The following is a 27,165-nucleotide window of genomic DNA, read 5'->3' as shown; positions in this document are numbered from 1 at the left end:
CTGTTATTTTTATCTCACAGCCATCAGTGTCTGGCTGGGAACGCTTAATATCTCTCTCAAGCATTTCTTCCAGCTGCTTTTCAGTGGTTACCCTCCTTTAGCTTTCCATTCAGAAAATTAGTTCCATTTTCTGCTGTCATTTGTTCTCTAAATAAAATGTAGCACCAGAGACCTATTTTTATGCTAGATAGTTTTGGTAGGCCTGACACATTTGACCTAATGACATCCCGAATTACCCTGCATTTCCACTAAACTAATATGCACTGAGCTGCGTGTGCTGAGCTCTCTGCTTGGTGCTGGGGTACTTAGAGGAGGAGCCGACCACCGGTGGGGACAGGGTGATACTTCTAAGGGACTTTTATTGATCCCGACATGATAGGTATCATTGAAGTGGTATGGTAAATAGTGCTAGTTCCAGAAACTAGACTCTATGCATTTGAAATTTTATTATGTGCAGAGTAAAAAAGCACTGTTCTTTTTTTGTTGAATTGTTGTTATCTGATAGTATCCTTCTCTTGCCTCTGATTTTCTCTCCTCTGAAGGGAAGAAGCAGGATTTTCAAAGCTAAAGCTTCACACAGAATCAAAAGGATTAGCTCATTAAGTTCTGTCTGTTTTAACACCTAAATGTTGGGTTGACCAAAAAGCCTATTCGGGTTTTCCCAGAAGAGGTAACAACAGCCCAATATTTCCCCATCTTCACAACACTTGCCCTCCCCCTGCTCACTGGGCTCTTTGCCTCTGCCCTTGTCTCCTCCCCAGCCCTCAACTAACCTCAACCTGCCCAACAACAGCCAGGGTGGATTTGCCTACACGTAGATATGATTTTTCTACTCATCTTTGTCCATCTGTTCAATGGCTTCCATTGGCTTTCCGATGAACTTTGTACTTTCCAGCATAATTTGCAAGGCCCTTCGTGATGTGACTCGGCCCCTCTGAACATGGTTTCCACCCCCAAACCTGCCCGTCCTCTGTGGTCCATGCCTGCTGACTTGTACCTGCATTTCTGTACCACATCCTCTTATCTTTATCTTTATCTGGAGGGCCTGCCCTGACTCCTCAGTTCTAGGTAAGCACTGTGATGGGGTGCAGACCTTGTTATCCTTGCTCAGTTCTTTTCTGTTTCCCTGGAAGCTATGTTAAAACTTTCTTGCCACTGAATTGCTGGTCCTTGGCAATGAGTGACTTTGCAGTAAAGGGTGGGTGAATAAACAAAAACCATAATTTACCATATTGTGAGCTGAAAGAAAGCACTGGCATAATCACCTTTAGGATCTGGGTCAGAGACCTTGGGGAAATGTCCACCATTATAATTATATTTGGTACAATCGTTAAACATCCATTGTGTAGTTCTTATAAGGCTTTCTGTACTTTATACTGTGCTTCTTCATGTGGCTCAGTGGTAAAGGATCCACACACCAATGCAGGAGACATGAGACTCGAGTTCGATCCTGGGTCGGGAAGATCACCTGGAGAAGGAAATGGCAACCCACTTTAGTATTCTTGCCCGAAAAATCCCATAGACGGGGGGCCTGGTGGGCTACAGTCCTTGGGGTCACAGAAGGGTCAGACATGACTTAGCAACTAAACAACAGCAAGCAGCATGATACTGTGGTGATTCAGCATTATATACTAAATCGGTATGCTTTGTTTTCTTTTATGTTTCGTTTCTCATTAAAATAAATAAATAAATAATAACGACTAGCATATGAGTCTTAAAGGCTTGATTACAAAAAAAAAAAAAAAAGGCTTGATTACTAAACTCTTAGATTTTAGTAACGGCATTTTAGTTAAGGAAGGAAAGCAGCCTTAACTTAAGGATGACAAGGCTCAGAGAGAATGTGACACAATATCTCGTTTACCGTTGTACACAATTCTTTTACCTAAAGCTTTCAAGAGTCGCTTTCGGGGATTGCTCTAGTGGGGAAGAAATGTCACAGTTCTCTTAGATCAAAACTTTATGACAGTGTTTTCTCAAAAATTGTTTAAAATAAATTTCCTTCCCTAAATGTCTCCTGGAAAAAAGAAATGCCAAGTGAAAACTTTTTGCTGAAATGAAAGTCTCTGCATAGAAATCACAGTTGCTTGGCTCAATCTTTCTGCTGATGAGGACAAGCTCACCCAGTGTGAATGGGCACTTACTTCCGGCACTGTGGTCGTTGGGTTTTCTGCTGTTGCTGGGACTGCATCTGTGCAATGATCTAACAGCAAACTGGTCCTTGATGTGTGTGCTTTACCAAAAACCCCCTGCATACATCATTCACAGAACGTGTATTGCCTGGTCCTTCTGTGTGCTGGGAACAGCTGCCACGTGATTCCAGCCCCATGGGAACCTGCCCTGCCCCCCACTCCATCTCTGTGCCCATGGCGTGTGTCTCAGGGATGTGGAAATATTCAGAAATGAACCGAGGAATCTCTTTCCCACCTTTTTGATCAACCGGAAAGAGCTGAAATGTTGGCCGCTTGCTTTTTCGGCTCCATCAACAGAACGCTGTGTTGAATTGGCAGGGCCAATGCTGCTTTGAAGGTAGGAAGCTGCTGTGCATATTTTCTGTCCCAAGTAGGACGTGGAGTGGAGAAGCAGAGGACAGCTGCCTGGGGAACAGATGACAGGGTGGGGGCTTGTTGGCTACCTCTGGAGGACTTGTGTCCCTCCTGCCAGCACCTCTTCTCCACCCCATGCATTCCTGTTTCTTGGGTTCCAGATTCTTTGTCTTTGGAGGATATGGTTAAAGCAGGATGCCGAAGAAAGCTACTGTGGTTTTTCAGGCAGAGTATTTTAGCTTGAAGTAGAGATTTGTCTGCTTCAGTCTCCTGTTGTTCTGAGCTTCCCTGGTGGCTCAGTGGTAAAGAACCCGCCTGCCAATGCGGGAGATATGGGTTCGATCCCTGGGTCAGGAAGATCCCCTGGAAAAAGAAATACCAACCCACTCCAGTATTCTTGCCTAGGAAAGCCCATGGACAGAGGAGCTTGGTGGGCCACAGTCCATGAGGTTGCAAGAGTCGGACATGATTTAGCGACTAAACAATAATAAGAGGTTTGTCCAGCACAAGTCCATTTTACCTTTAAAGAGGCATCCGGGGTCATCTCTCCAGGTAGGTTCAAACTTAGTGTTAGTTGACCCCAGGAGCTTTTCCCTATGTATGTGGCTCTCTGTGGGGAGAAAAATGCAGAGCAACTTGGATGTTGCTTTTCTCTGCTGATGTTCGTGGAGGTATTTTCAGCTCTGAGTGATCAAACACTGGATGGCTTTCCAGATATTTGTTAAGTCTCCCCTTGTACCAGGCACTATCATTAAGGCATTATAGGAAATAAAAGTTGACATAAGGCACAGTTAACCTTTTGGTAAATATTTATCGAGTGCTCCCTGTGCGTTAGGCATCGGGCTAAGCACTAGATTTTGAAGTCATGGTGTGTTCAAGAACATGGTCGCGGTCGATCATTCAATCTAAGCAGAGCTGTCATTTAACTATAGAGCTGATAAAGGAATTTGATAAACTTTAAGAAGCACCATTAACAGAGGAAGTGATTAAGTAATTATGTAGGATGGAAGAAAAGCCTATATAGATTAACCACAGGTGCTGGTTTGGACCACTGGATGGATTGTGTCACCAGCACGTGTTACCACTCAGATTTGTGAACAGATAAGTTATCATACCCATTGGAGAGGAGAGGCATCAGCAAACCATCGTGGAATAAAAAAGACAGAAGAAGTAGAGTAGCCTTGAGTTAAACAACAGACTTAGGAATCTGAATGGCCAGGTCTAGTGTTGGCTCTATTGCTAGCTCGATGTGATCTGAGGGGAGGTTACTTACCACACCAAGATGAAGTTCCTCCTTTGTGGAAAGGAAGGTAAACATAGTACCTACCATGAAGATCTTTGGGAAATAATAGAAATCAATTCTTACAGTGATGCGATGGTAAAGCTCATTCCACATCCAGTGGCAGCAACCTCCAACTGATAAAGAGGGAGCCATGGGCATAATGGGGGAAAGGAGAGCAGCGAGAGGGGAAACGGAGAGAGAAAGAGAACATTGTGAGTGAAGACCCTTCCCCGCACAACTCTGCAAACTTAAGTTCCAAAACAGGCTTGAAAAATGCTAAGAAAGGTAGACTATGAAGTAAAAATTGTAAGTCTAATTTTATTTTACATAAAAGCAAAATTTCAAAGCCTAACAAAATTTTTTTTTCTGACAAAATTTTTTAAGTGTGAAACTCAAAGAATCTTTTATATAATTTTGAAAGAAAGTGGGCACAAATGAAAAAGTATAAAACACAAGTGGGTTTTGAAAAAATTAAGAGGTATTAGAAAAGAAAACATAATTTTTTAAATAGAAAGCTCAGTTAATGACTTACATTCAACACTGGATACTTTCTAAATGAGTATTTGTAAATTGAAAAACCTGTACAGGACATGCATGGCACAGAGAGATAGACAGATGAAAAATTAAGACAAAGAAATTAACAGCAAAACACAGTGGGATAGGAAAAAAAAAAGGAACGGGTAGAAAGATGGCTGAAATTTTGAAAGAAAAGACCAAAACATATTCCAGGTTGTAGAGAATTAAAAGTTTTATACATCGCATGCATGCATACTAAGTCACTTCAGTCATATCTGACTCTGCGACCCTATGGACCATAGCCTTCCAGACTCCTCTGTTCATGGGGTCTCCAGACAAGAATACTGGAGTGGGCTGCCATGCCCTTCTCCAAGGGAATCTTCTCAACCCAGAAATCGAACTCACATCTCTTGCATCTTCTGCATCGGCAGGTGGGTTTTTTACAACTAGTGCTACCTGAGAAGCCCTTTCTTAATTGCAAGGATTGTAAATAGGACACTTTGAGAGCAACCGGGGGATATCCAAAAAATTAAGGATGCATACTGTGCAATCTGCTGCTGCTGCTAAGTCGCTTCAGTCGTGTCTGACTCTGTGCGACCCCATAGACGGAAGTCCAACAGGCTCCTCCATCCCTGGGATTCTCTAGGCAAGAACACTGGAGTGGGTTGCCATTTTCTTCTCCAATGCATGAAAGTGAAAAGTGAAAGTGAAGTCGCTCAGTCGTGTCTGACTCTTAGTGACCCCATGGACTGCAGCCTACCAGGCTCCTCTGTCCATGGGATTTTCCAGGCAAGAATACTGGAGTGGGGTGCCACTGCCTTCTCCAATGACCGTGCAGTCTACTTTCAGGTAAATACTCTAGCCCATGGACATATGTGCCCATGTGTATTAAATTGTACAGTGGAAGTTATACAAAGTTGATAATTGCAACAATGTTGTGGCAGTGAACAATTATATATTAAATGTGGGTTAATATGTGAGTCATGTATGGGTATGATAGTTGGACTATAAAGGAAGCTGAGCACTAAAGAATTCATGCTTTTGAACTGTGGTGTTGGAGAAGACTCTTGAGAGTCCCTTGGACTGCAAGGAGATCCAGCCAGCCCATCCTAAAGGAGATCAGTCCTGGGTGTTCATTGGAGGACTGATGTTGAAGCTGAAACTCCAGTACTTTGGCCACCTGATGTGAAGAGCTGACTCATTTGAAAAGACCCTGATGCTGGGAAAGATTGAGGGCAGGAGGAGAAGGGGACAATGGAGGATGAGATGGTTGGATGGCATCACTGATTCAATGGACATGGGTTTGGGTGGACTCCGGGAGTTGGTGATGGACAGGGAGGCCTGGCATGCTGCGGTTCATGGGGTCGCCAAGAGTCGGACATGACTGAGCGACTGAACTGAACTGAACTGAACTGAACTGAACATGTGAGTGGATAAATAAACTGTGAAATTTTCATTGACTGCAGTGCTGTCTTAGAATTACAACTACTTATCTCAACATGAAAAAAAATCTCAAAAATACAATACTGAAAATTAAACACCTCCTTTAATGCTATTTATCGCTTATGGTATTGTTAAATGCTGCTTATAAATACTAAAATTGTATGGGAATGATAAATATCACATTCAGTTTAGTGTAACCTGGGGTGAATGAGAGGGAAATGGAAAGGGGAAGTTGTATATCATGTATTCATATTTCATTCCCTAAAAAATAAAGTGAAAACTAAGAAGGAAAAGAAGGAAGTAAGAAATGTGTACTCAATGAGTTAGAATATGAACAGCTGAGACTTTTGATATCATGTAGTTAAATGGCTTTTCGGTTTCAACATCCCACTATCAGTGAACAAGTGTTTATCTATAGTTTACTGCAGGAGAGATTATAAGCACAGGAGCATGGTTTTGAAAACACATGTAACAATGTCTTTTGGCCCCAGGACTCCTGTTACCATCATGTCTCCTCTTTTCAGTCAAGATTCTGGAGAGACTAGTCTTTAGTGCTCTGTTAACTTCTTCAATTCCCACTCCTCCCCAACCCACTGAAATTTGTTTTCTAGCCGACACGACGATGACACTGTTTTGCCAAGGTCTCTAGTAATTTTTTCTTTCTCTTTTTACACCGGTCAGTGTTTGATGGTTTTGGCTCACCTCTCCCTTCAGTCTCTCCCTCACTTCCGAGACAACCCCTCTCCTTATTTTCTTGTTTTCCTCTGCTGGTCTGCTCTGTCTCCTGATAGTCTCCATTCCTGTTAGTTCTGTGTAAACGCTTTGGTCTTCCTTTGGATTTTGACTTCAGTCCTTTGACATCCTACACATCTGAGTGATCGTACCCAAACTCAAGATTTCCACTCTCTGTACACTGATGATTTCTCATTTTACGTCTTTATTCCAGACTTCTCCCACATCTCTAGACTTGTAAATACTATATATGCTATTTTCCCATGTGTCTTACATACATCAAAGTCAATATGTTTACTATGGATATATATGTACAGATTTATAAATGCTACTGTGTTAAGTCGCTTCAGTTGTGTTTGACTCTGTGCGACCCTGTGGACTGTAGCCCACCAGGCTCCTCTGTTCATAGGATTCTCCAGGCAATCCTGGAGTGGGTTGTCATTTCTCTATTTAAGCCATGTGCTCTATCAGTTCAGTTCAGTGACTCAGTCATGTCTGACTTTGCGACCCCATGGACTGCAGCATGCCAGGCCTCCCTGTCCATCACCAACTCCTGGAGATTACTCAAACTCATGTCCATCGAGTCGGTGATGCCATCCAACCATCTCATCCTCTGTCATCCCCTTCTCCTCTCACCTTCAATCTTTCCCAGTATCAGGGTCTTTTCACATGAGTCAGCTCTTTGCATCAGGTGGTCAAAGTATTGGTTTCAGCTTCAGCATCGGTCCTTCCAGTGAACACTGAGGACTGATCTCCTTAAGGATGGACTGGTTGGATCTCCTTGCAGTCCAAGGGACTCTCAAGAGTCTTCTCCAACACCACAGTTCTCTACATTGTTGCCATTTATTCCACTGATTAAGCTAGACACTCTTTCCCTGACAGGTTTCTCCCTCACTTTCCGCCTTCTAGCCTCCTCCTTCTCACCCTCCCTCCTTCTTTTTCTTCTCACTAGTTCTTCTTTTATTTCTCCAATTTCTCTTCAATCTAGAAAGTGCCATTGTATCCAGCTTCCCTTCAAACTCCAATCCCTGCTTTTCTGTCCTCTTATTTTATATAACATCAACAACCAAAGCAAATAACCTTAAAGGTTACTACTTTGTGAATTTTATTCTTTGAAATAAATATATGTATTTTACCATTTCCTTTTGTGACTTTGGGCAAAACACTGAACCTTGATTTACTTCAGTTTTCTCCTCCGACCTAAATGGTTGGAAGGAAATCTAAAAAAGAGGGGACGTACATATACCTGTGACTGATTCATTTTGCCATATGGCAAGAGACTAATGCAACACTGTAAAGTGATTGTACTCTAATAAAAATTAATTAAAAAATTTTCTTCTCGGTAAAATGTGCATTATAATAACATCTAAGCTGTAAATGTTGTGACAGTTCAGTCCAAGTGTTTATGAAAAGACTCACCCTGGCTATGGCAAACACTATGGAACTATAAGGTTTATGCTTCTTGGTTATCATTGTTTTCAATTATTGTCTATTGTTATTATAAAGTTATCTATCTTCCTTTTTCACTATCAGAGGGATTCTTTTCATATTAACTTAGTAATATCTAAGGTAGCTAGTCTTCTGAAAAAAAGTAGCAAGTTTTTCATGTATTTTTACAGGTGAAATTTTAATATTTAAAGCTTGAAATTTCTCTTTACAAAATTGAGTTTAATTTTCCAGGAAAAAGGAGTGATTTTTTTTGGGAGGGGGGCAAAGGTGTTTTGTAGAGAAACTCCCTAGTGGCTTTATCAGCTGGAGCTGGTTTGGCCCTAAAAAAATTTAGGAATTTTTGTGGCTTGGTTAATGGAGAAGGAAATGGCAACCCACTCCAGTATTCTTGCCTGGAAGATCCCATGGATGGAGGAGCCTGGCGGGCTATCGTCGGTGGGGTCACAAAGAGTCGGACTGACTGAGTGACTAATACTACCCTAGAGCTTTGAGGCTCTTTGTGTCCTTCGGCTCAGGCTGCTGGCCACTTAAAGTATTGGTAGCTTAAAATTGACAGTGCTGTGAGGTTTTATACCATGGAACTTGGCAAAATGCCACAAATCGGGACCCGTCATAGCATATCACCGTACAATTTTAAGATGAGATCATTGTGAAGTTTGATGTGATGACAAACTATTTTATGGTGAATTTTAATATGTCACGGGCAAATTGTACCTTTAAGATTTAATTGTTGTATAAATTAGTGAAGTGAAGTCGCTCAGTCATGTGTGACTCTTTGCGACTCCATGGACTGTAGCCCACAAGGCTCCTCTGTCCATGGGATTCTCCAGGCAAGAATATTGGAGTGGGTGGCCATTTCCTTCTCCAGAGGATCTTCCCGACCTAGGGATCGAACCTGGGTCTCCCGCATTGTAGGCAGATGCTTTTACCATCTGAGCCACCAGGGAAGCATAAATTAGAAATCAGTATAATAATTACACTTAACTTGGATGTGAACACCATCATTCAATATCAGAGGAGGTCCATTTGTATATTTTACACTGGTTCCTTTGTATATTTATACAGCATGTGTTTTTGAGTGATTAATAACCAAGTGAATTTTTTTAAACCCCACCCCCTAAAAAGTAAAAGAAAAATATTCTTTTTCAATAAAAAGGAAATATTTATTTAAAAAGAAAAATGTCCTCAAATTTTAGAGCCAAGTTAGTGCAAATTCAGAATTTTAAGTTTTACTTTTAATATCCCAATAGGAAGAAAATCTTGTGAGAAAAATACCTTGTTAGGCTTCAGATATTTGTTATGAAGAGATACAGGTTCAATCCCTGGGTCAGGAAGATCACCTGGAGCAGGAAATGGCAACGCATTCCAGTCTTCTCTGGGGAAATCCTATGGACTGAGGAGCCTGGTGGGCTGCCGTCTATAGGGTCACAGAGTGTCGGACATGACTGAGCATACTTACACACACATTTGCTATAATGGTTATAATTCCCTATCAAAAAAAATGGTTTCATAAAATGCTCACTGTTTGCTTGGCTTTTTCTTGCTCATCTAGTGGAATAAACCACATGTGAGATCTTTTTGAAACTGACGAGTTCGTGGGTTCCACTTCCTGTTGTGAGGAGTTAGACATATCTCAAACTTACTGAAGTTCTCAAGATTGTTTTCATTCTCTCATGTAAATCAATTTAGGTTTCAGGTTCATGTCGATCAAGTGAAAATGCAATTCCCTCTAATTTATCATTCCTGTAATATGCAGCTCTGCTTCTGGTTGGGGGAAAGTTTGAACACTTATAGAGATTTTATGATCATTTGCCCTAGGAAAAGTTCTGTCTGAGGTGTAGGGCTGACTCAATGACTAAACTCCTTGCCCTCGTTTTTAAAAAAAAAAAAGTCTGAATAAAGTCCTCTCAGTTTTGGGTGCTCCCCCTGCTTGAGGTATTGTCCAGCCTAGAGCCCCACTTCTCATTAGTCCAGAGGCAAGAATCTAGCATAGACCGAGGCCTGTTTTGGGGCCAAGTAGAGACACAGCATGCAGTTTGATAGAGGGTTTTCTCCAGAAGCAGCCATCAGCTTGTATGGTAGAACTGGAGAGACCTTGTCAAACTGTGCTGTGCTGAATCGCTTGAGTTGTGTTAGACTCTTTGCAACCCCATGGACTGTAGCCCACTAGGCGCCTCTGTCCATGCAATTTTCTAGGCAAGAATACTGGAGCGAGTTGCCATTTTCTCCTCCAGGGGATCTTCCCAACCCAGGGATTGAACCTATGTCTCTTATGTCTCGTCTCCTGCATTGGTGACAAGAGATACCTTTATCACTAGCGTCACCTGTTAAGCCTAGGAGCCCATAAATTGATGGATGGAGGAGATTCGCCTGCTCCCAGTCAGGAGAGATAGGGATGGAATGTGGACTGCCTCCCTTCACAGATCTTACAGCCTCCTCTCCTACTTTCTCTTCTTTTCTAAGCTGTTCTTTTTGTATAAGCTAATGTGATTGACCTTGTTCAGATGGGCCAGAATGGTCTAGGACTGCCTGTGCCTACAATTCCCTTTTCTTCCTACTCCCCTGTGGTTCTTAATTTGTCTTGAGAGCTTCCTGGGGTCTCCTGGACCCCAGATGCTCTTAAATTGTTCCCACTGTCTAAAGTGACTTAGTTTCTTCTTTTTTAGTCCTGGTTCTCAGCTAAGTTCTAGGTATCCAAATAATATACATTATCCAAACAATATATTTGGGCTAAAATATTTTGTTAATGGGCTTTGCTAAACTCAGATAATTGCATATAGAAAAAACCCCAGGAGAAAGAACATTTGAGAGAATAGAGGGAATTTTAGACCAGGATGCAGGTCAGTGTGGGAGATTATCTTATGAAGTGGAAATGACTAGAACTTGCTAAAAAGTGCCTAAATTTTAGTTGCCTATCTTGACTCTAACATGTCTTCTCTTGCCTAAAATGTAGGGCAGTTATTGCCTTTCTCAAGTTCATTTTTCAAAAGGATGATTTATTTCTTCAGGGTTAAAATTTTATGCTAATATTTGTAAAATAAAAAGTCAGTATGAGGTTTCTCAGGAAATATAGTTTAAGGCACTTTAACTTCATCACTGAAGTTAAATATTGAGAGAAATATATCTGAGAGAAATATAAATCCTACCTATCCTAAAACTTATTAGGAAATTTTTGGTTATTAGATATGAAGTATTTGTTTATATCTATAATCATATAATATTACAGTGCATACATACAGAATTTTTAATTTTTAGTGCATTTTTGTATACAATCATATTAAATACTTATGAGACTTATGCGATTGGAATTATAAATATCTTGATTTTACAAATGAAGGAAGTTGGTTTTGAGTGCTAAACTGACTTTTCCCTGGCTAACACAGCTACTAATTATAACAACTGTAAGTTGATTTCAGGTCTCTGAATTTAAAAATCCCATCTTACTTCCACTCGGTCATATTCCCTCTTCAAACATATAATAGAACCATTATAATTATTAGAGCAATAGTTAGATGCAGAGAATATTAGCCAGGTGCATCTAGAATAACTTTATAAGATCTTGTAATAGGATTGCATATCAATTTTTAGAACTCCTCTTCGATTATATACATTTTTTTTTCAAATTCTCCACTCAAAAGATTATGTCATTTAACCCTGACTGAATTCAGCGTAGATATCATGGAGGCAAAAAAATCACACACACACACACAGAGCCAGTTGAAAGCATTTTTTTTTCTATTTTTGTTTATAGTCTGATGATTTTACATGAATTGTTTAAAATGTACTGTGAAAAGTGTGTATTTCAGATATAGCATCTTTTTTTCTAATTTAAATCTTAGAAGAGCTAGTATAAAATAGAAATTGGTAATTAATTTATCTTCCATAAGACAATATGTGAATTAAACCTGGCTGCAAATCAGAATCTCCCAATAAGGAGGGTTGATAGGTACTTACACCTCACCGAAAGAGGTTGTGGGACTTCTTTTTCTGGGATGTTTAATTCATGTGGTTTGCATGCAACCCCGTGGAGGTAGCAGGACCATGAATTTAGTAGTGTGATGTAAACCTGTAGTCGTGTGAGATTGTAATGCTTGGCTTCCAGGTTTATTTAAATAATTGCTGCTCTTTAGAAATGGCACAAAAATGAAGCATGCTACAAGTTTTTCTTCTCTCACAAAAAATAAAAGGGGAGATATTTTTATTGTTTTTAAGAACTTGAGAGAACACTATCCTGTCATAACTAAAGTGGTAGTGAGAAAGGTGACTGTGGGTGGAAACAGGAAACATTAGTGATAAACGCTGTGTTCAGTCTTTTTTTCAGGTGCAGCCAGATGCCTATTGATTCTAATTAGCACATTTTGTGCCTCAGCTAGTAAGCGCCCCTTTAGCTCTGCTTGGAGAGTTTTTTTTTTTAGCTTCCATCCTGCTCATAAACACTGCCACCTCCTCCCTCCTTCTCTCTTTACAAATGTTACAACACAATCAGAAATTTCCTCTTTCTCTCCTTCCTGCATTTCCAGCAGGTTCCCTTGCGTCAGAAGCAGAGAAAGAAAACTCAAGGTAATTAGATCTTTTGTTTCTTTATCCCCTATTTGTGTTTGTGTGAGTGTCGTGTTCTCCTGGATGTCTTCTTTGGGATCCGATTTTTGTCTGTCTTAATGCTAATACCAGGACGTGGATGGCAGATTAATGTGGGGTTCTTGTTTTTGGATCGATTTTAAGAAATGATGGCTTGCTGTTCATTTGGATTAATCCCCCGTGGTATGTCAATAGAGCTTACAAAGACTGGCACTGAGTCGGCAAGTGGCTATGTTTCTAGGTGGGCATTAACCCTTTTCCATCTCTTGCATAACTACTGCTATTATTGTTGAAACAAGCTGGTTAGTGCAGTGATGTGCCTGCCAGAATCATGATTTTCATGTTTTCAACTTACTCGATTGAAGAATGTTCTTAGACTTACACCTGCCTGTGTCTCACTGTTTCTTTGATCATGTCCCTTCTAAGCCCCAAATGAATGTTTAAAAATAAAATCGATACTTTATGTTTCACATTCACTTTGCATAAATCTTGGTACAAAAGTCCAACTTCCTGAAGGTAAACAGCGTACAGTTCCCTTTCACTCTGTCTTATAAATCAGGATACGACGTTACCTACTTTTTCATGTACTCATTTGCAGGTTTTTTCAGCATGAGTCGAAGGAGGATATCGTGTAAAGACCTGGGACATGCTGACTGCCAAGGGTGGCTCTATAAGAAAAAAGAGAAAGGAACTTTCCTAGGCAACAAATGGAAAAAGTTCTGGGTGGTCCTGAAGGGGTCGTCGCTGTACTGGTACTGCAATCAGCTGGTGAGTCCACTGTCTTCCTCCTCTTCCCTCTTCAACAAAGGGTGGGTCAGAGATCATGATGGAGCAGGTGGTCCCTATGGGAAAGATCATTTCAAGTTCTGGGACTTGGAATAGAGCAAATAAACCAATAAGCTCTAGAAACTGCTTCTGTGGATATGTAGGTTTTTCTGTTGTACTTGGAGGAGAAAACCATTGGGCTTGACTGATCTTTGGTTGGAGGGGAGCATCCCAATGTATACCTGTCTTAAAGAAGGATTTTGGGGCCTGTTAATGTTACTTTTCCATGAGAGATGCTAATCATTTCAGGATTTCCATGAACAACCTGTGCTATGGACACTTGACTTAGCTAAGATCTCTACTGAAAAAAGGGTCTCAACTTTAAGAAAAGTTGAGGGTATAAACTGATTCTGTCCACTGAAGCTGTTTCCATTTCTCCTCCTTCATTATTTTCTTTTCCTCTGACCTCCTCTATTGGGAGGTGTGTGTGTGCAGGGGTTGGTTTTGGAATCTCTAACCTGCGTGCCGACATTGTGTTGGTGACTGTCATCTCTTGTTTTTTGGCGTGTACACTGATGGCTTTAAACTAATGATCCTTGGACAAGTCTTGATAAGAAAGTTGCCTAATTTATCCTGTAACAGGCCGTGTACTTTTGAGATCTGTTTTGCAGGCGAGTTTTCTGTTGGAAAGGGCTGGAAATAAAGTTATTGTTAAAATGTGTGATGATCAAAATTTTAAAAAAATGTGTGCTGATCTTTCCTGACTTGAGGCATCCTGAAAACAATGATGTTGTTGAATATTGACCAGAGATCTTTCAAAAAAGAACCCTCTCCACTAACCCCAAGTAGCCAATTGCTGATCTCAGGAGAGCTTGTTTCCCATTTCTGTCGAGTGAAGGTCAGCAATGGATGTCCTTTAATCTATTAAGGGGAAATCATTTAAAAATTGACCACAAGCCAGAACAGTTCTTTTTATGTGATGCCATTCTTTTAAAACGTCTTGTGTATGCCCATCTCTCAAGCAACAGAGCTTTAGGGCAAATAACTTTATAAATGTAAAATAAGTGCCCTGTGTAGTTTGAAGGTGAAATTTTCAGCTGAGAAATTTACTTTCACTGGCCACTAATCGAAAGCTTGTGTATCCACATGACCCAAGGCACCTGTCCTGTAAGGATCTGGTTAAACTGGACTCAAATCCAACCCCAGTGCCCTGGAATCAGCTCCCTCTCTTGTGCCTCTCTCTGTACGCCCCCCACCCTGTCTCCTGCTCCCAAGTTTATTGCTTTGGTTTCACCCAAAACCTGGTACAAAATTCTCCACTGAGTTTTACAAAAATATATATTTTTGAGTTTTAGCAATTTTATCAAAGATTAGGGAGGTTCACAAGTAAGAACCACCTTGCAGAATATGTCATCCTCCACTGTCTCCTTGGTCTCTCTTTTGTTCTCCTCTCCTGGATACATTCCTCATCTCATCTAGCATGGAATGGTTTTATTTCAATTAGGGCAACCTTGGGCTGGGCTCTCAACCTTCTATCCTAAGGGTTTTTTTCCTAAACGAATACAGCTTTCTTCTTTTAATTTTTTTTAATGAGAAAGTTTAAGATTTGTTTACTATAAACTTTCAAATATGCAATACAGTATTATTTACTATAGTCACAGTATTGTGCATTACATCCCTATGATTTATTTACTTTATAACTAACAGTTTGTACTTTTATTATCTTCACCCCTTTTGCTCACCCCTCAATCTCCACCTCGGACAGCCACCAACCTGTTATCTGTATCTCTGAGCTTGGGTTTGTTTCTTTCTTTTTTAAAGATTCTACATAAAAGTGAGAGCATACAGCATTCATCTTTGTCTAATTTATTTCACTTAGCATAGTGCCTTCAAGGTCCATCCATGTTGTCGCAAGTGGCAGAATTTTGTTATTTTTATAGCTGAATGTGTGTGTGTGTTAGTGGTTCATTGTGACCCCATGGACTGCAGTCTGCAGGCTCCTCTGTCCATGGGATTCTCCAGGCAAGAATACTGGAGTGCATTGCCATTCCCTCCTCCAGGGGATCTTCCTGACCCAGGGATTGAGCCCAAGTCTCTTGCATTACAGGCAGATTCTTTATCATCTAAGCCACCAGGGAAGCCTGTCATAGCTGAATAATGTTCTATTATTTACATACCTCAGTCAGTTGAGTTCAGTCGCTTAATTGTGTCCAACTCTTTGTGACCCCATGGACTGAAGCATGCTCACATCCTTTTAATCCACTCATCCATTGATGAACATTTGGATTGTTTCTGTATCTTGGCCTTTGTCAATAATACAACTTCCTTCTTATGAAGGTTAATAAATTAGGGTTAATATAACCTTCTCCTTCTCATTTATAATATTTTAGGCTTTTTCTTTTGGCTAGTTGTGGCAAGTTATAGTCTGCCTCTTTTATGAAATGAGACGGCTTACTAATTTACTTTTTAATAGCTCTTTAGGAATTTTCTGAGACTGTTGGGAGCATTGGGTGTTGATGGAGCAGAGCACATCTGTGGGAAGTAAAAAAGCTCAGAAATAAGCCTGGCATTAATTTCCTCATTCAATTGCATTTTTCCTCAAATATGTTCTGGGTGCTGTTCCTATCTTCATAGAATTGAATCCCCTCTGAACCACACATAGTTACAGAGTTGGCTTATTTGGCCTCATCAGTTCATTTGGCTTATTTCTCTTAAGGGAGCAATGAATTACCTATTTGGGCATTAGGAATCTCATGCTTCCATAGGGAACAGCACTGTTGATGGAGACTTGATGAGAAGGAGGAAAAGGGGGACCATCAAACCCCCTCGAGCGCCCCTGTCCTCAGTTGCTGCCATACAAACACATAAAGCAACACTCAGGGAGCAAATCATGGATTTGAGTAGAAATAGATTAGCAACATTGAATGGAGATAACTTATTGTTATCTGGCCAGAGAATTATCCTATTCAGCTAGTGGTATATAACAGAACAACCCTTTCAGCTCCCTAATTCTATGCTTCTGTATTATAGAGGAGTCATCTCTACACACACACATACACACACACACACACACACATACACCCTGACATCTTAATTATATGTTTGTTTGGGGGAAAAAAGGCTACTCAGTGAATACTTAATTAAGAGTCATAGTCCTGCCATCCGTGTGAATATCAACTGTGAAGTAAGAGTCAGACACATTCCCTCAGGCTGAGAACATTTATTTACTTTAAGCCACTCCAGGAATTCAGACTCAATAAAGTAGCTCCCAAGGCATCTATGCCGTATGAAGGAACTTCTTTTTCTTCTACCTTCCCTGTTCCCCATTCTTTTTTATACGGTAACGAAGCTGATAGTTTCATAGCCAGAGCCTCCTCTTATCAAAGGCCTGCCAAATGCCAAGGGAGAGTCGAAGTACCTTTCCTACATGCTTTTTTAAAAAACTCCTCCAAAATACCCTCTGAAGTAGCAGTTGTCACCACGTTTTGAATGTTGGGAGAAGGCTGAGACTCAGGGAACTCACACACATTCTCCAGGTGATCCAAGTCCTAATGGGGGTAAAACAGATCCCCTTAAGCCCCTTAGACTTCTCAGCCCTAGGCTGCTGTCCTATGCCAACCTGATTCCATGCCGGGTCCAGGATAAGCTTGGTCCCATGTGGTTCCACCCCGCTATTGTCTGCCTTCAGTGGGGCTCAGAAAGAGCAACTCTAGAGGTGAAATGTGAGGCTGGGCTTATGTGCAAGTCCAGCGGATGTCGTGGCATCCCTCTGCTTGTCGCTCTTGGTCCCTGACAACCTGAGGAGACAGCACTCTCACCTCTCTCAGGGTTTTGTTATTGTCGTTACCTAGTAACCGACACATGGTGTACTTCCTTCTTCCATCACTCTTTGCTGCTTTAAAAAATGCTACACAGATTTTCTTGAGAAAGGTCAAGTCCAGACATTCATCTATCGCTTTTCACACCCCATCTTATGTGCATAGAATCTCATGCTGCACACAAGAATTTATGCCATGTTTTATAAAACCATATTCAAGTTGAACAGCCTTAAAAATCCAGGCTGTTTAAAATCCTGGATTGAAATCCATACAAGTGCTTTTCCTTGCCCCTAAAGTACCAGTTCATTTCCTGGCTCCTGATAATCTCCTGGCCTATATCTGTCTTACTCTCCCCACCCTCTATATTGCCACCCAAGCTGCAACTGCAGAACTAATTTTAATTCTTTATTAATGGCATGTATGCCAGCTCTCTCTTTAAGCCTTTGCATATGCTGTTTATTGGCTCAGATAACTCTTTGTCTTCACCCCCTAAAGTCTTTCTCCCACTCAATCCCATCAAGCTTACTCCTCCTCCTAAGTCAAATTTTAGGTTGAATAGCTGATCCCCTTAATGTCCTTACCTTTCCTCTGACCCAGATTAGGCCCCCTCTTCTATGCCCATGGCAGCCTATACTTAATACTAATTACACTTATCTTCCTCTTTTGTACATCTTGTTGTGTGTGTTTAGTCGCTCAGTCATGCCCAACTCCGTGTGACCCTGTGGACTGTAGCCTGCCAGGCTCCTTTGTCCATGGAATTCTCCAGGCAAGAATACTGGAGTGGGTTGCCATGCCCTCCTCCAGGGGATCTCCCCCACCCAGGGATTGAAGCCTGGTCTCCCATATTGCAGTCGGATTCTTTACAGTCTGAGCCACCAGGGAAGCCCGTACATCTTGTAGATCTTGCTGTTTTCCATAACGGATAATAATCTCTGTAGAGCAAGACTGAGTATATCTTTAGCACCTTAGGCAGTGTCTGACACTTAACAGGCACTCATGTTGTATTTGTTGGTTTTATAAATAAACAAGATTTAGGAATCACCAGCATTTACCTTACCCGTGGGGGTTTTGAGAAATGGGCTGGTGAGTAAAGGTGGCTTTTGATGGAAAATAATTTTCCAGTAAAATTACCTCTATTAAAAATAAAATAGTCATATCTAGTCAAGTCTGTTCTTAATAATACAGGACAAGATCCAATTTGAGATTTGCTAGAAGAGTTCCGTGGTCCCAAATAGGTCCCACATAGCTGCTTGCTCCCATTTTGCTAACATCTTCCTAGAGTTTATTTTATTAGACTCTTTCTAACTGTGGCCTCTGGCTGAAAACAAGGGTTTATTGATCCAGATCACCAGGTTGGGGCAGAAATGTTGAAAGAGAGAAGGAAGGCTTCCCAGGGAGTCCCCTCCACCTGGATTCCAGGCACATCTGAAGACTGATGTTTGGGATCAGTGTCTTCTCTCTGGAGGAGGAGAGACAAAATTTTGAATTATTGTTTTCTTTCAGGCGTGTTGCTATGACATAGTGACAGGATAGGTCCTTAAGATGTGATTACTCATCGGTGAAAAGTATCTTATATTTTTTTCAGCTTTTAGATTTCCCCTTTTGCTATAACTTATTTTTCTTTTCTAAGAATTCTTCATTAAAAGTTTGCATAGTTCCTTGAGAAATATTTTGTGGATTTTATTTATACCCAAGACTGATCATGTGGTGAAAGTGAAGTCACTCAGTCGTGCCCGACTCTTTGCGACCCCATAGACTGTAGTCTACCAGGCTCCTCCGTCCATGGGATTTTCCAGGCAAGAGTACTGGAGTGGGTTGCCACTTCCTTCTCCAGAGGATCTTCCCCAACCCTGGAATCGAACCCGGGTCTCCTGCATTGTAGGCAGACACTTTACCATCTGAGCCACCAGGGAAGCCTGGTCATATGGTAAATATTATATATATTATTTTGTTATATAATCCACTTAAAAGCAGTGAGGTTCTTAAACGTTTCTACTCACTGAGCATTTAATCATCTTGGTGGTGTATCTTCTTACTTTATCTAAAGGCATATGTGAGCTATCAAAATTCATCAAGGGAACATAAAATTAGGTTAGTATAAAACTTGGAGGCATTGCCTAAACAATTTAGGCTTTAATTACAAAGCACAGTTTAATATTAATTACAGATAACAGATATTAAAATTCTCTTTCTAAATGAGCCAAACATGAAAAGTTTATCATCTATCCTTCCATTCATCCACCTACCCACCCATTTACATATCCTCCCATCAGTAAATATTGAGGACTTAAAAATAATTTGGGCTAACTAGTAGATGTAGATGTTATAAATGTAGAATTAGAAATAAATGAGAGACTGCGATTCTTCACTCTGTTAAGAGCTTACAGACTTGTGGACACAAAAAGACCTATGTAAATGACATGATCAAGGAAAAATTGGTGAAGAAAATGGCTCTAAGAGTGAGCAATATAGATGAATTCTATAACATTTGGGGTAAAGAGAAATATTTTGGGTTGAATGTGGGAGAGTTCTGCCAATCAACTTTTATTCCTGGAAGATTCTTTTCCCTTTCTGTCTAGGAAGGTGTGTTTTTCCTTATCTCATTGTTTTCCAAAGCTGTGTGATTTCCGTGGTCAAAGAGGCCAGCCTTCTTTACTGGATAAACACAATTTTCACCAACAAAAAAGGATTATTCCTGTGGATTGCAGTGAATTTAGAAAGTCTTCATGGAGAAGTCTTTGAAGAAAGTCCATGAAGACTTTCTTAAGATCAGCCTTGGAAGACAGTTTTTATTATTTTTTATTTTTTAAGGACAGAGGGTAAGAGGGTGGGCATTCCAGTCCGGGGACTAATGTGAACAAAGGAATGAAAATATAAATGAACTGTGCCAACCCGTTGTGTTAGGCATTATACTGAATTCTCATAAACCTCGGCAAGACAGAGTTTATTATTCCCATTTTTCAAGGCGTTTATTGCAGCTCAGGGAATTTAAGTAACTTGCTCAAACCTGGTTAAGGGGTAAGTGGCAGGACTGGAATTCGGAGCAAGATCTACCGGTACTAAAGTCAAGCTACATGACCTCCCCGTTTAGAGGTGAGCGAGGATCAGTGACATGCACATGGTAGGAATGTGGGTTTGGTCAGTAGGCAGTAGGGAGCCACTGCAGATTCTTGAGTCTGAAGATGACCTCATGAAATTGGCGTGTGAAAATACCATCTGAACAGTAATACAGGGGCTACGTGCTGTGCCGTGCCCAGTCGCTTCAGTCGGGTCTGACTCTGTGACCCCATGGACTGTAGCCCGCCAGGCTCCTCTGTCCATGGGATTCTCCAGGCAGGAATACTGGAGTGGGTTGCCATGCCCTCCTCCGGGGGATCTTCCCCACCCAGGAGTCGAGCCCATGTCTCTGGCATCTCCTGCATTGTAGGCCATTTCTTTACCCAGTTAACTACCTGGGAAACCCATTAACACACTCAGTTAAGTTCAGTTCAGTTGCTCAGTCATGTCCGACTCTTTGCGACCCTATAAATCGCAGCACGCCAGGCCTCCCTGTCCATCACCAACTCCCGGAGTTTACTCAAACTCATGCCCATCAAGTCGGTGATGCCATCCAGCCATCTCATCCTCTGTCGTCCCCTTCTCCTCCTACCCCCAATCCCTCCCAGCATCAGGGTCTTTTCCAATGGGTCAACTCTTCGCATGAGGTGGCCAAAGTACTGGAGTTTCAGCTTCAGCATCAGTCCTCTCAATGAACACCTAGGACTTATCTCCTTTAGGATGGACTGGTTGGATTTTCTTGCAGTTCAAGGGACTCTCAACAGTCTTCTCCAATACCAGAGTTCAAAAGCATCAATTCGTTGGTGCTCAGCCTTCTTTATAGTCCAACTCTCACATCCATACATGACTACTGGAAAAATCATAGCCTTGACTAGACGGACCTTTGTTGGCAAAGTAATGTCTCTGCTTTTTAATATGCTATCTAGGTTGGTCATAACTTTCCTTCCAAGGAGTAAGCGTCTTTTTATTTCATGGCTGCAATCACCATCTGCAGTGATTTTGGAGCCCCCCAAAATAAAGTCTGACACTGCTTCCACTGTTTCCCCATCCATTTTCCATGAAGTGATGGGACCGAATGACATGATCTTAGTTTTCTGAATGTTGAGCTTTAAGACAACTTTTTCACTCTCCTCTTTCACTTTCATCAAGAGGCTCTTTAGTTCCTCTTCACTTTCTGCCATAAGGGTGGTGTCATCTGCATATCTGAGGTTATTGATATTTCTCTCGGCAATCTTGATTCCAGCTTGTGCTTCTTCCAGCCCAGTGTTTCTCATGATGTACTCTGCATATAAGTTAAATAAGCAGGGTGACAATATACAGCCTTGATGTACTCCTTTTCCTATTTGGAACCAGTCTGTTGTTCCATGCCCAGTTCTAACTGTTGCTTCCTGACCTGCATATAGGTTTCTCAAGAGGCAGGTCAGGTGGTCTGGTATTCCCATCTCTTTCAGAATTTTCCACAGTTTATTGTGATATACACAGTCAAAGACTTTGGCATAGTCAATAAAGCAGAAATAGATGTTTTTCTGGAATTCTCTTGCTTTTTCCATGATCCAGAGGATGTTGGTAATTTGATCTCGGGATCCTCTGCTTTTTCTAAAACCACCTGGAACATCTGGAGGTTCACAGTTCACATATTGCTGAAGCCTGGCTTGGAGAATTTTGAGTATTACTTTACTAGTGTGTGAGATGAGTGCAATTGTGCGGTAGTTTGAGCATTCTTTGGCATTGCCTTTCTTTGGGATTGGAATGAAAACTGACCTTTTCCAGTCCTGTGGGCACTGCTAAGTTTTCCAAATTTGCTGGCATATTGAGTGCAGCACTTTCACAGCATCATCTTTTAGGATTTGAAATAGCTCAACTGGAATTCCATCATCTCCACTAGCTTTGTTCGTAGTGATGCTTTCTAAGGCCCACTAGACTTCATATTCAGTTATGTCTGGCTCTAGGTGGAGTGGTCACACCATCGTGATTATCTGGGTCGTGAAGATCTTTTTTGTACAGTTCTTCTGTGCATTCTTGCCACCTCTTCTTAATATCTTCTGCTTCTGTTAGGTCCATACCATTTCTGTCCTTTATTGAACCCATCTTTGCATGAAATGTTCCCTTGGTATCTCTAATTTTCCTGAAGAGATCTCTAGTCTTTCCCATTCTGTTGTTTTCCTCTATTTCTTTACATTGATCACTGAGGAAGGCTTTCTTATCTCTCCTTGCTACTTTTTGGAACTCTGCATTCAAATGGGAATATCTTTCCTTTTCTCCTTTTCTTTTCACTTTTCTTCTTTTCACAGCTATTTGTAAGGGCTTCTCAGACAGCCATTTTGCTTTTTTGCATTTCTTTTCCATGGGGATAGTCTTTATCCCTGTCTCCTGTACAATGTCACAATCCTCCATCCATAGTTCATCAGGCACTCTGTCTATCAGGTCTAGTCCCTTAAATCTATTTCTCACTTCCACTGTATAGTCATAAGGGATTTGATTTAGGTCATACCTGAATGGTCTAGTGGTTTTCCCTACTTTCTTCAATTTAAGTCTGAATTTGGCAATAAGGAGTTCATGGTCTGAGCCACAGTCAGCTCCCGGTCTTGTTTTTGCTGACTGTGTAGAGCTTCTCCATCTTTGGTTGCAAAGAATATAATCAATCTGATTTCGGTGTTGACCACCTGGTGATGTCCATGTGTAGAGTCTTCTCTTGTGTTGTTGGAAGAGGTTGTTTGCTGACCAGTGCATTCTCTTGGCAAAACTCTGTTAGCCTTTGCCCTGCTTCATTCCATACTCCAAGGCCAAATTTGCCTATTACTCCAGGTGTTTCTTGACTTCCTACTTTTGCTTTCCAGTCCCCTATAATGAAAAGGACATCTTTTTTGGGTGTTAGTTCTAAAAGGTCTTGTAGGTCTTCATAGAACCATTCAACTCAGCTTCTTAAGTGTTACTGGTTGGGGCATAGGCTTGGATTACCGTGATATTGAAAGGTTTGCCTTGGAAACAAACAGAGATCATTCTGTCATTTTTGAGATTGCATCCAAGTACTGCATTTCAGACTCTTTTGTTGACCATGATGGCTACTCCATTTCTTCTAAGCGATTCCTGCCCACAGTAGTAGATATAATGGTCATCTGAGTTAAATTCACCCATTCCAGTCCGTCTTAGTTTGCTGATTCCTAGAATGTCGACGTTCACTCTTGCCTTCTCCTGTTTGACCACTTCCATTTGCCTTGATTCATGGACCTAACATTCCTATGCAATGTTGCTCTTTACAGCATCGGACCTTGCTTCTATCACCAGTCCCATCCACAACTGGGTATTTTTTTTTGCTTTGGCTCCATCCCTTCATTCCTTCTGGAGTTATTTCTCTACTGATCTCCATTAGCATATTGGGTACCTACTGACCTGGGGAGTTCCTCTTTCAGTATCCTATCATTTTGCCTTTTCATACTTTTCATGGGGTTCTCAAGGCAAGAATACTGAAGTGTTTTGCCATTCCCTTCTCCAGTGGACCACATTCTGTCAGACCTCTCCACCATGACCCGTCCGTCTTGGGTGATTCTACACAGCAAACAAACAAACGAACCTACCTCCCCAAACAAGGTCACCTCAATTCCCTGCCCTGCCCCACAGTAAAAAACATGAATATAGCAGTTCAGAATTCATCTTTATCTCCTACCTGCCCCATCAGTGGAAGTTTAAAGTTATGATTTTTTTAGACTTTCAAATTTTTGTATATAGAATATAAACTTGTATTAGATAACTGATTTTTTAAAAAAATTCAGGTAGAGACAGAAGCAATAACTTTAAACTAACACCTTCTACATTTTTTTTATTACTGTTCAACTTGCAAAATTTTGCAAATTTAGCAAAAAGCAAAATTTTCATGGTGTTTACCTCAAATCTTATTGCTTTACAGCTGTGGCATACCCTCCATTAAAAATAAAAAGATGAAGCAGTGAATCCAGTAATTAATTTAACATGGCTTTCATTGGGAAAAGGGGGAGGGGAAGAGGGGGTCATGACGAAGAGGAGACCAATAGACAAAAAAGGTAAATTAAACATACAATGGTTTTCTTAAAAAAAAAGAAAAAGAAGAAGAAAATGTTATTTTCAATAAAAGGGGGAAAAAGCATTGAGAGCCCATGAGTCAAGCCATAGCCAAAACCATATTCTATTTTAAGTAGCTTTTCTTTTTTTTCCCCCTCTTTTTTTTTCCTTTTTTAAAAATAAAATCTCTCCCCAAACCATCATCACTTTTAAAATTCCCCAAACTGGGCTTCATCTTCAGTCTGGGCAAGATGATATAGGGGCTATATTGGAGTAATATAGGCGCTCTGATGATATAGGGGCAATATCGGATGATATATATATATCCTACAGGATGATATAGGGGTAATAGATAGAATGATATATATATATATATATATCTCCTATAGGATGATATAGAGGCAATGGCAATATAGGGGCTATACTGGAGAATAAAGGAGCTTTCAGAGGGTCCATTAGGAGATGGTGACAAAATCCAGTTGTTGAAACATGAACTCCTAGACTGGACGGGAAACTAAAAATTTAGTACACACTACACAATAAGTCGGGGAAGGCAATGGCACTCCACTCCAGTCCTCTTGCCCGGAAAATCCCATGGATGGAGGAGCCTGGTGGGCTGTAGTCCATGGGGTTGCTAAGATTCGGAGATGGCTGAGTGACTTCACTTTCACTTTTCACTTTCATGCATTGGAGAAGGAAATGGCAACCCACTCCAGTGTTCTCGCCTGGAGAATCCCAGAGACGGGGAGCCTGGTGGGCTGCCGTCTATGGGGTCGCACAGGGTCGGACACGACTGAAGCGACTTAGCAGCAGCAGCAGCACACAATAAGTGGGGCTTCCCAGGTGGTGTGAGTCAGAGAAGTGAGTGAAAGTTGCTCAGTCGTGTCCAACTCTTTGCGACCCATGGGCTGTACAGTCCATAGAATTCTCCAGGCCAGAATCGCTAGAGTGGGTAGCCTTTCCCTTCTCCAGGGGATCTTCCCAGCCCAGGGATTGAACCCAGGTCTCCTGCATTGCAGGTGGATTCTTTAGCAGATAAGCCACAGGGAAGCCCAGAAGTCATACAGAAGGGAAGTCAAGGGAAGTTGTAGAGAACCAGCCTGCCAATGTAGGAGATGTAAGGGATGTGGGTTTGATCCCTAGGTTGGAAAGATCACCTGGAGGAGGGCATGGCAACCCACTCCAGTATTCTTGCTTGGAGAATCCCATGGACAGAGGAGCCTGGAGGGCTATGGTCCATAAGGTCACAAAAAGTCTGACACAGCTGAAGTGACTTAGCATGAACACACACAGTAAGTAAGGGAAAGGTATGTGGAGCACTTGATATAGGACACAAAATACTTGAAGCTAAAACAAATCCAAGTTTTAGAGCATGGGGAGACTAGGAAAATAATATGAAAATTGAGGAAGTACAAGTCTGTTGGTAAAAATGTGAAGTTTCGCTTAGACTCATTGTCAGTGACTTTTCTGGTTTATTTTAGTTTTGTACACTCTGTATAAAACTACTAGGAAACCCGTGTTCTTTCGTAGTAAAGTAACCATTTACTGATGCCTTTTATGCTGTTGCATCAGTGATTCAAGGGAGCCCAGGGACCCCTGGGCCTCATACAGAAAAAGGTAAATCACCAACTCTTTATTTCATAAACACTTTTGGTAAACTGGTGAGGTTTGTGTGTTAATATAGGGTTTAATGGGCTTCCCTGATAGCTCAGTTGGTAAAGAGTCTGCCGACAATGCAGAAGACCCCAGTTCGATTCCTGGGTTGGGAAGAGCCGCTGGAGAAGGGATGGGCTACCCACTCCAAGTGAAGTTGCTCAGTCGTGTCTGACTCTTTGTGACCCCATGGACTGTATCCTACCAGGCTCCTCCACCCATGGGATTTCCCAGGCAGGAATACTGGAGTGGGTTGCCATTTCCTTCTCCAGAGGATCTTCCCAACTCAGGGATTGAACCCAGGTCTCCCGCATTGTAGTCAGATGCTTTACTATCAGGGGAGTCACACTCCACTCCAGAATACCTATTATACAGACCTTGCAGTTCTTTGAGAATTCAACCTGCCAGCCCAAATGTGACTGACTTTCCCCCTCACTGCCTGAATGATTCCACGTGTGTGCAGGTTCAAGTAACCGTGACTATATCAGATGTTTTCAGTATTCAGCTGTATATTCAGGTCATGTGAATTTTGGAAGATCTTAGGTTTGAAAGGGATTTTTCTTAGAATCAGTTTTATGAGAATCTCTACAGAAAAGACTAATACAGAATTTGGATTAAACTGAATATACCTTTGCAGAAAAGGTTACTTGAAAGCCTGAATTTCCCTTTTTATGAGAAAACTGCTCTGAAAGTTTCACTCAATATAGAGCACCTTTTTTTTTTTCCACCATAAGAAAATAAGAAATGGGTTAATTCTCCCTTTGAAAGAGTTGTTGACGTTTTCTTAACTTTTATTAGTAATCACTTATTAGCATAGATTTTGGGGAAAATGTCTGAACATGTTTAGCATAGGTTGAAAAAAATCTGTAGGAATTTATATTGCAATCAGAGCTTATTATATTCTTTTTTTCCTTTTCCCCAGTATAATGGGAACACCTGAGGGCATATATTTTATCCCTCTGCTTTTAACCGTGTCTCTAGAGACTTCCGTGGCAGTCCAGTGGTTAAGACTCCGGGCTTCCACTGCAGGGGGCATGGGTTCGATCCCTGGTCAGGCAACTAAGATCCCAGATGCTGCCTGGTGTGCTGCAGTCCATGGGGTCACAAAGAATCAGACGTGAGTGAACAACAATGCTGCATGGAGCAACCAAGAAAAAAAAAAGTCGGTGATCAGCATTCAGAGTTATCCTCCTTGAATACTGGTGACCACCTTGGTCTTGGGATATCACTGAATGTATAGAGTAAATGACACACCCAGAAAGTGAGAAAAAAAGGCCAAAAACCAGAAAATTGT

At 41.2% G+C, this 27,165-nt stretch overlaps 1 protein-coding gene across 5 annotated transcripts in view; it reads left to right on the top strand.

The window, feature by feature from the left end:
• Positions 1–27,165, top strand: part of IPCEF1 (interaction protein for cytohesin exchange factors 1) — a 200,583-nt gene that overhangs the window by 115,542 nt on the left and 57,876 nt on the right. For 2 of the 5 annotated variants that reach the window (XM_043456874.1, XM_043456875.1), the window contains 2 exons: positions 12,489–12,525; positions 13,142–13,311. In XM_043456874.1, coding sequence (XP_043312809.1) covers positions 12,489–12,525; positions 13,142–13,311 — 207 coding nt within the window. Of the gene's footprint in view, positions 1–12,485; positions 12,528–13,141; positions 13,312–27,165 lie in introns of all 5 variants that reach the window. The other 3 variants (XM_043456871.1, XM_043456872.1, XM_043456876.1) reach the window with 3 other exon arrangements.

The sequence above is a fragment of the Cervus canadensis genome, chromosome 33 (genome assembly GCF_019320065.1).
Source record: "Cervus canadensis isolate Bull #8, Minnesota chromosome 33, ASM1932006v1, whole genome shotgun sequence".
In the NCBI taxonomy this organism is placed as follows: Eukaryota; Metazoa; Chordata; class Mammalia; order Artiodactyla; family Cervidae; genus Cervus; species Cervus canadensis.
The sequence above is the reverse complement of the archived record's forward strand: the minus strand, read 5'-3'. Positions and strand labels throughout refer to the sequence as shown.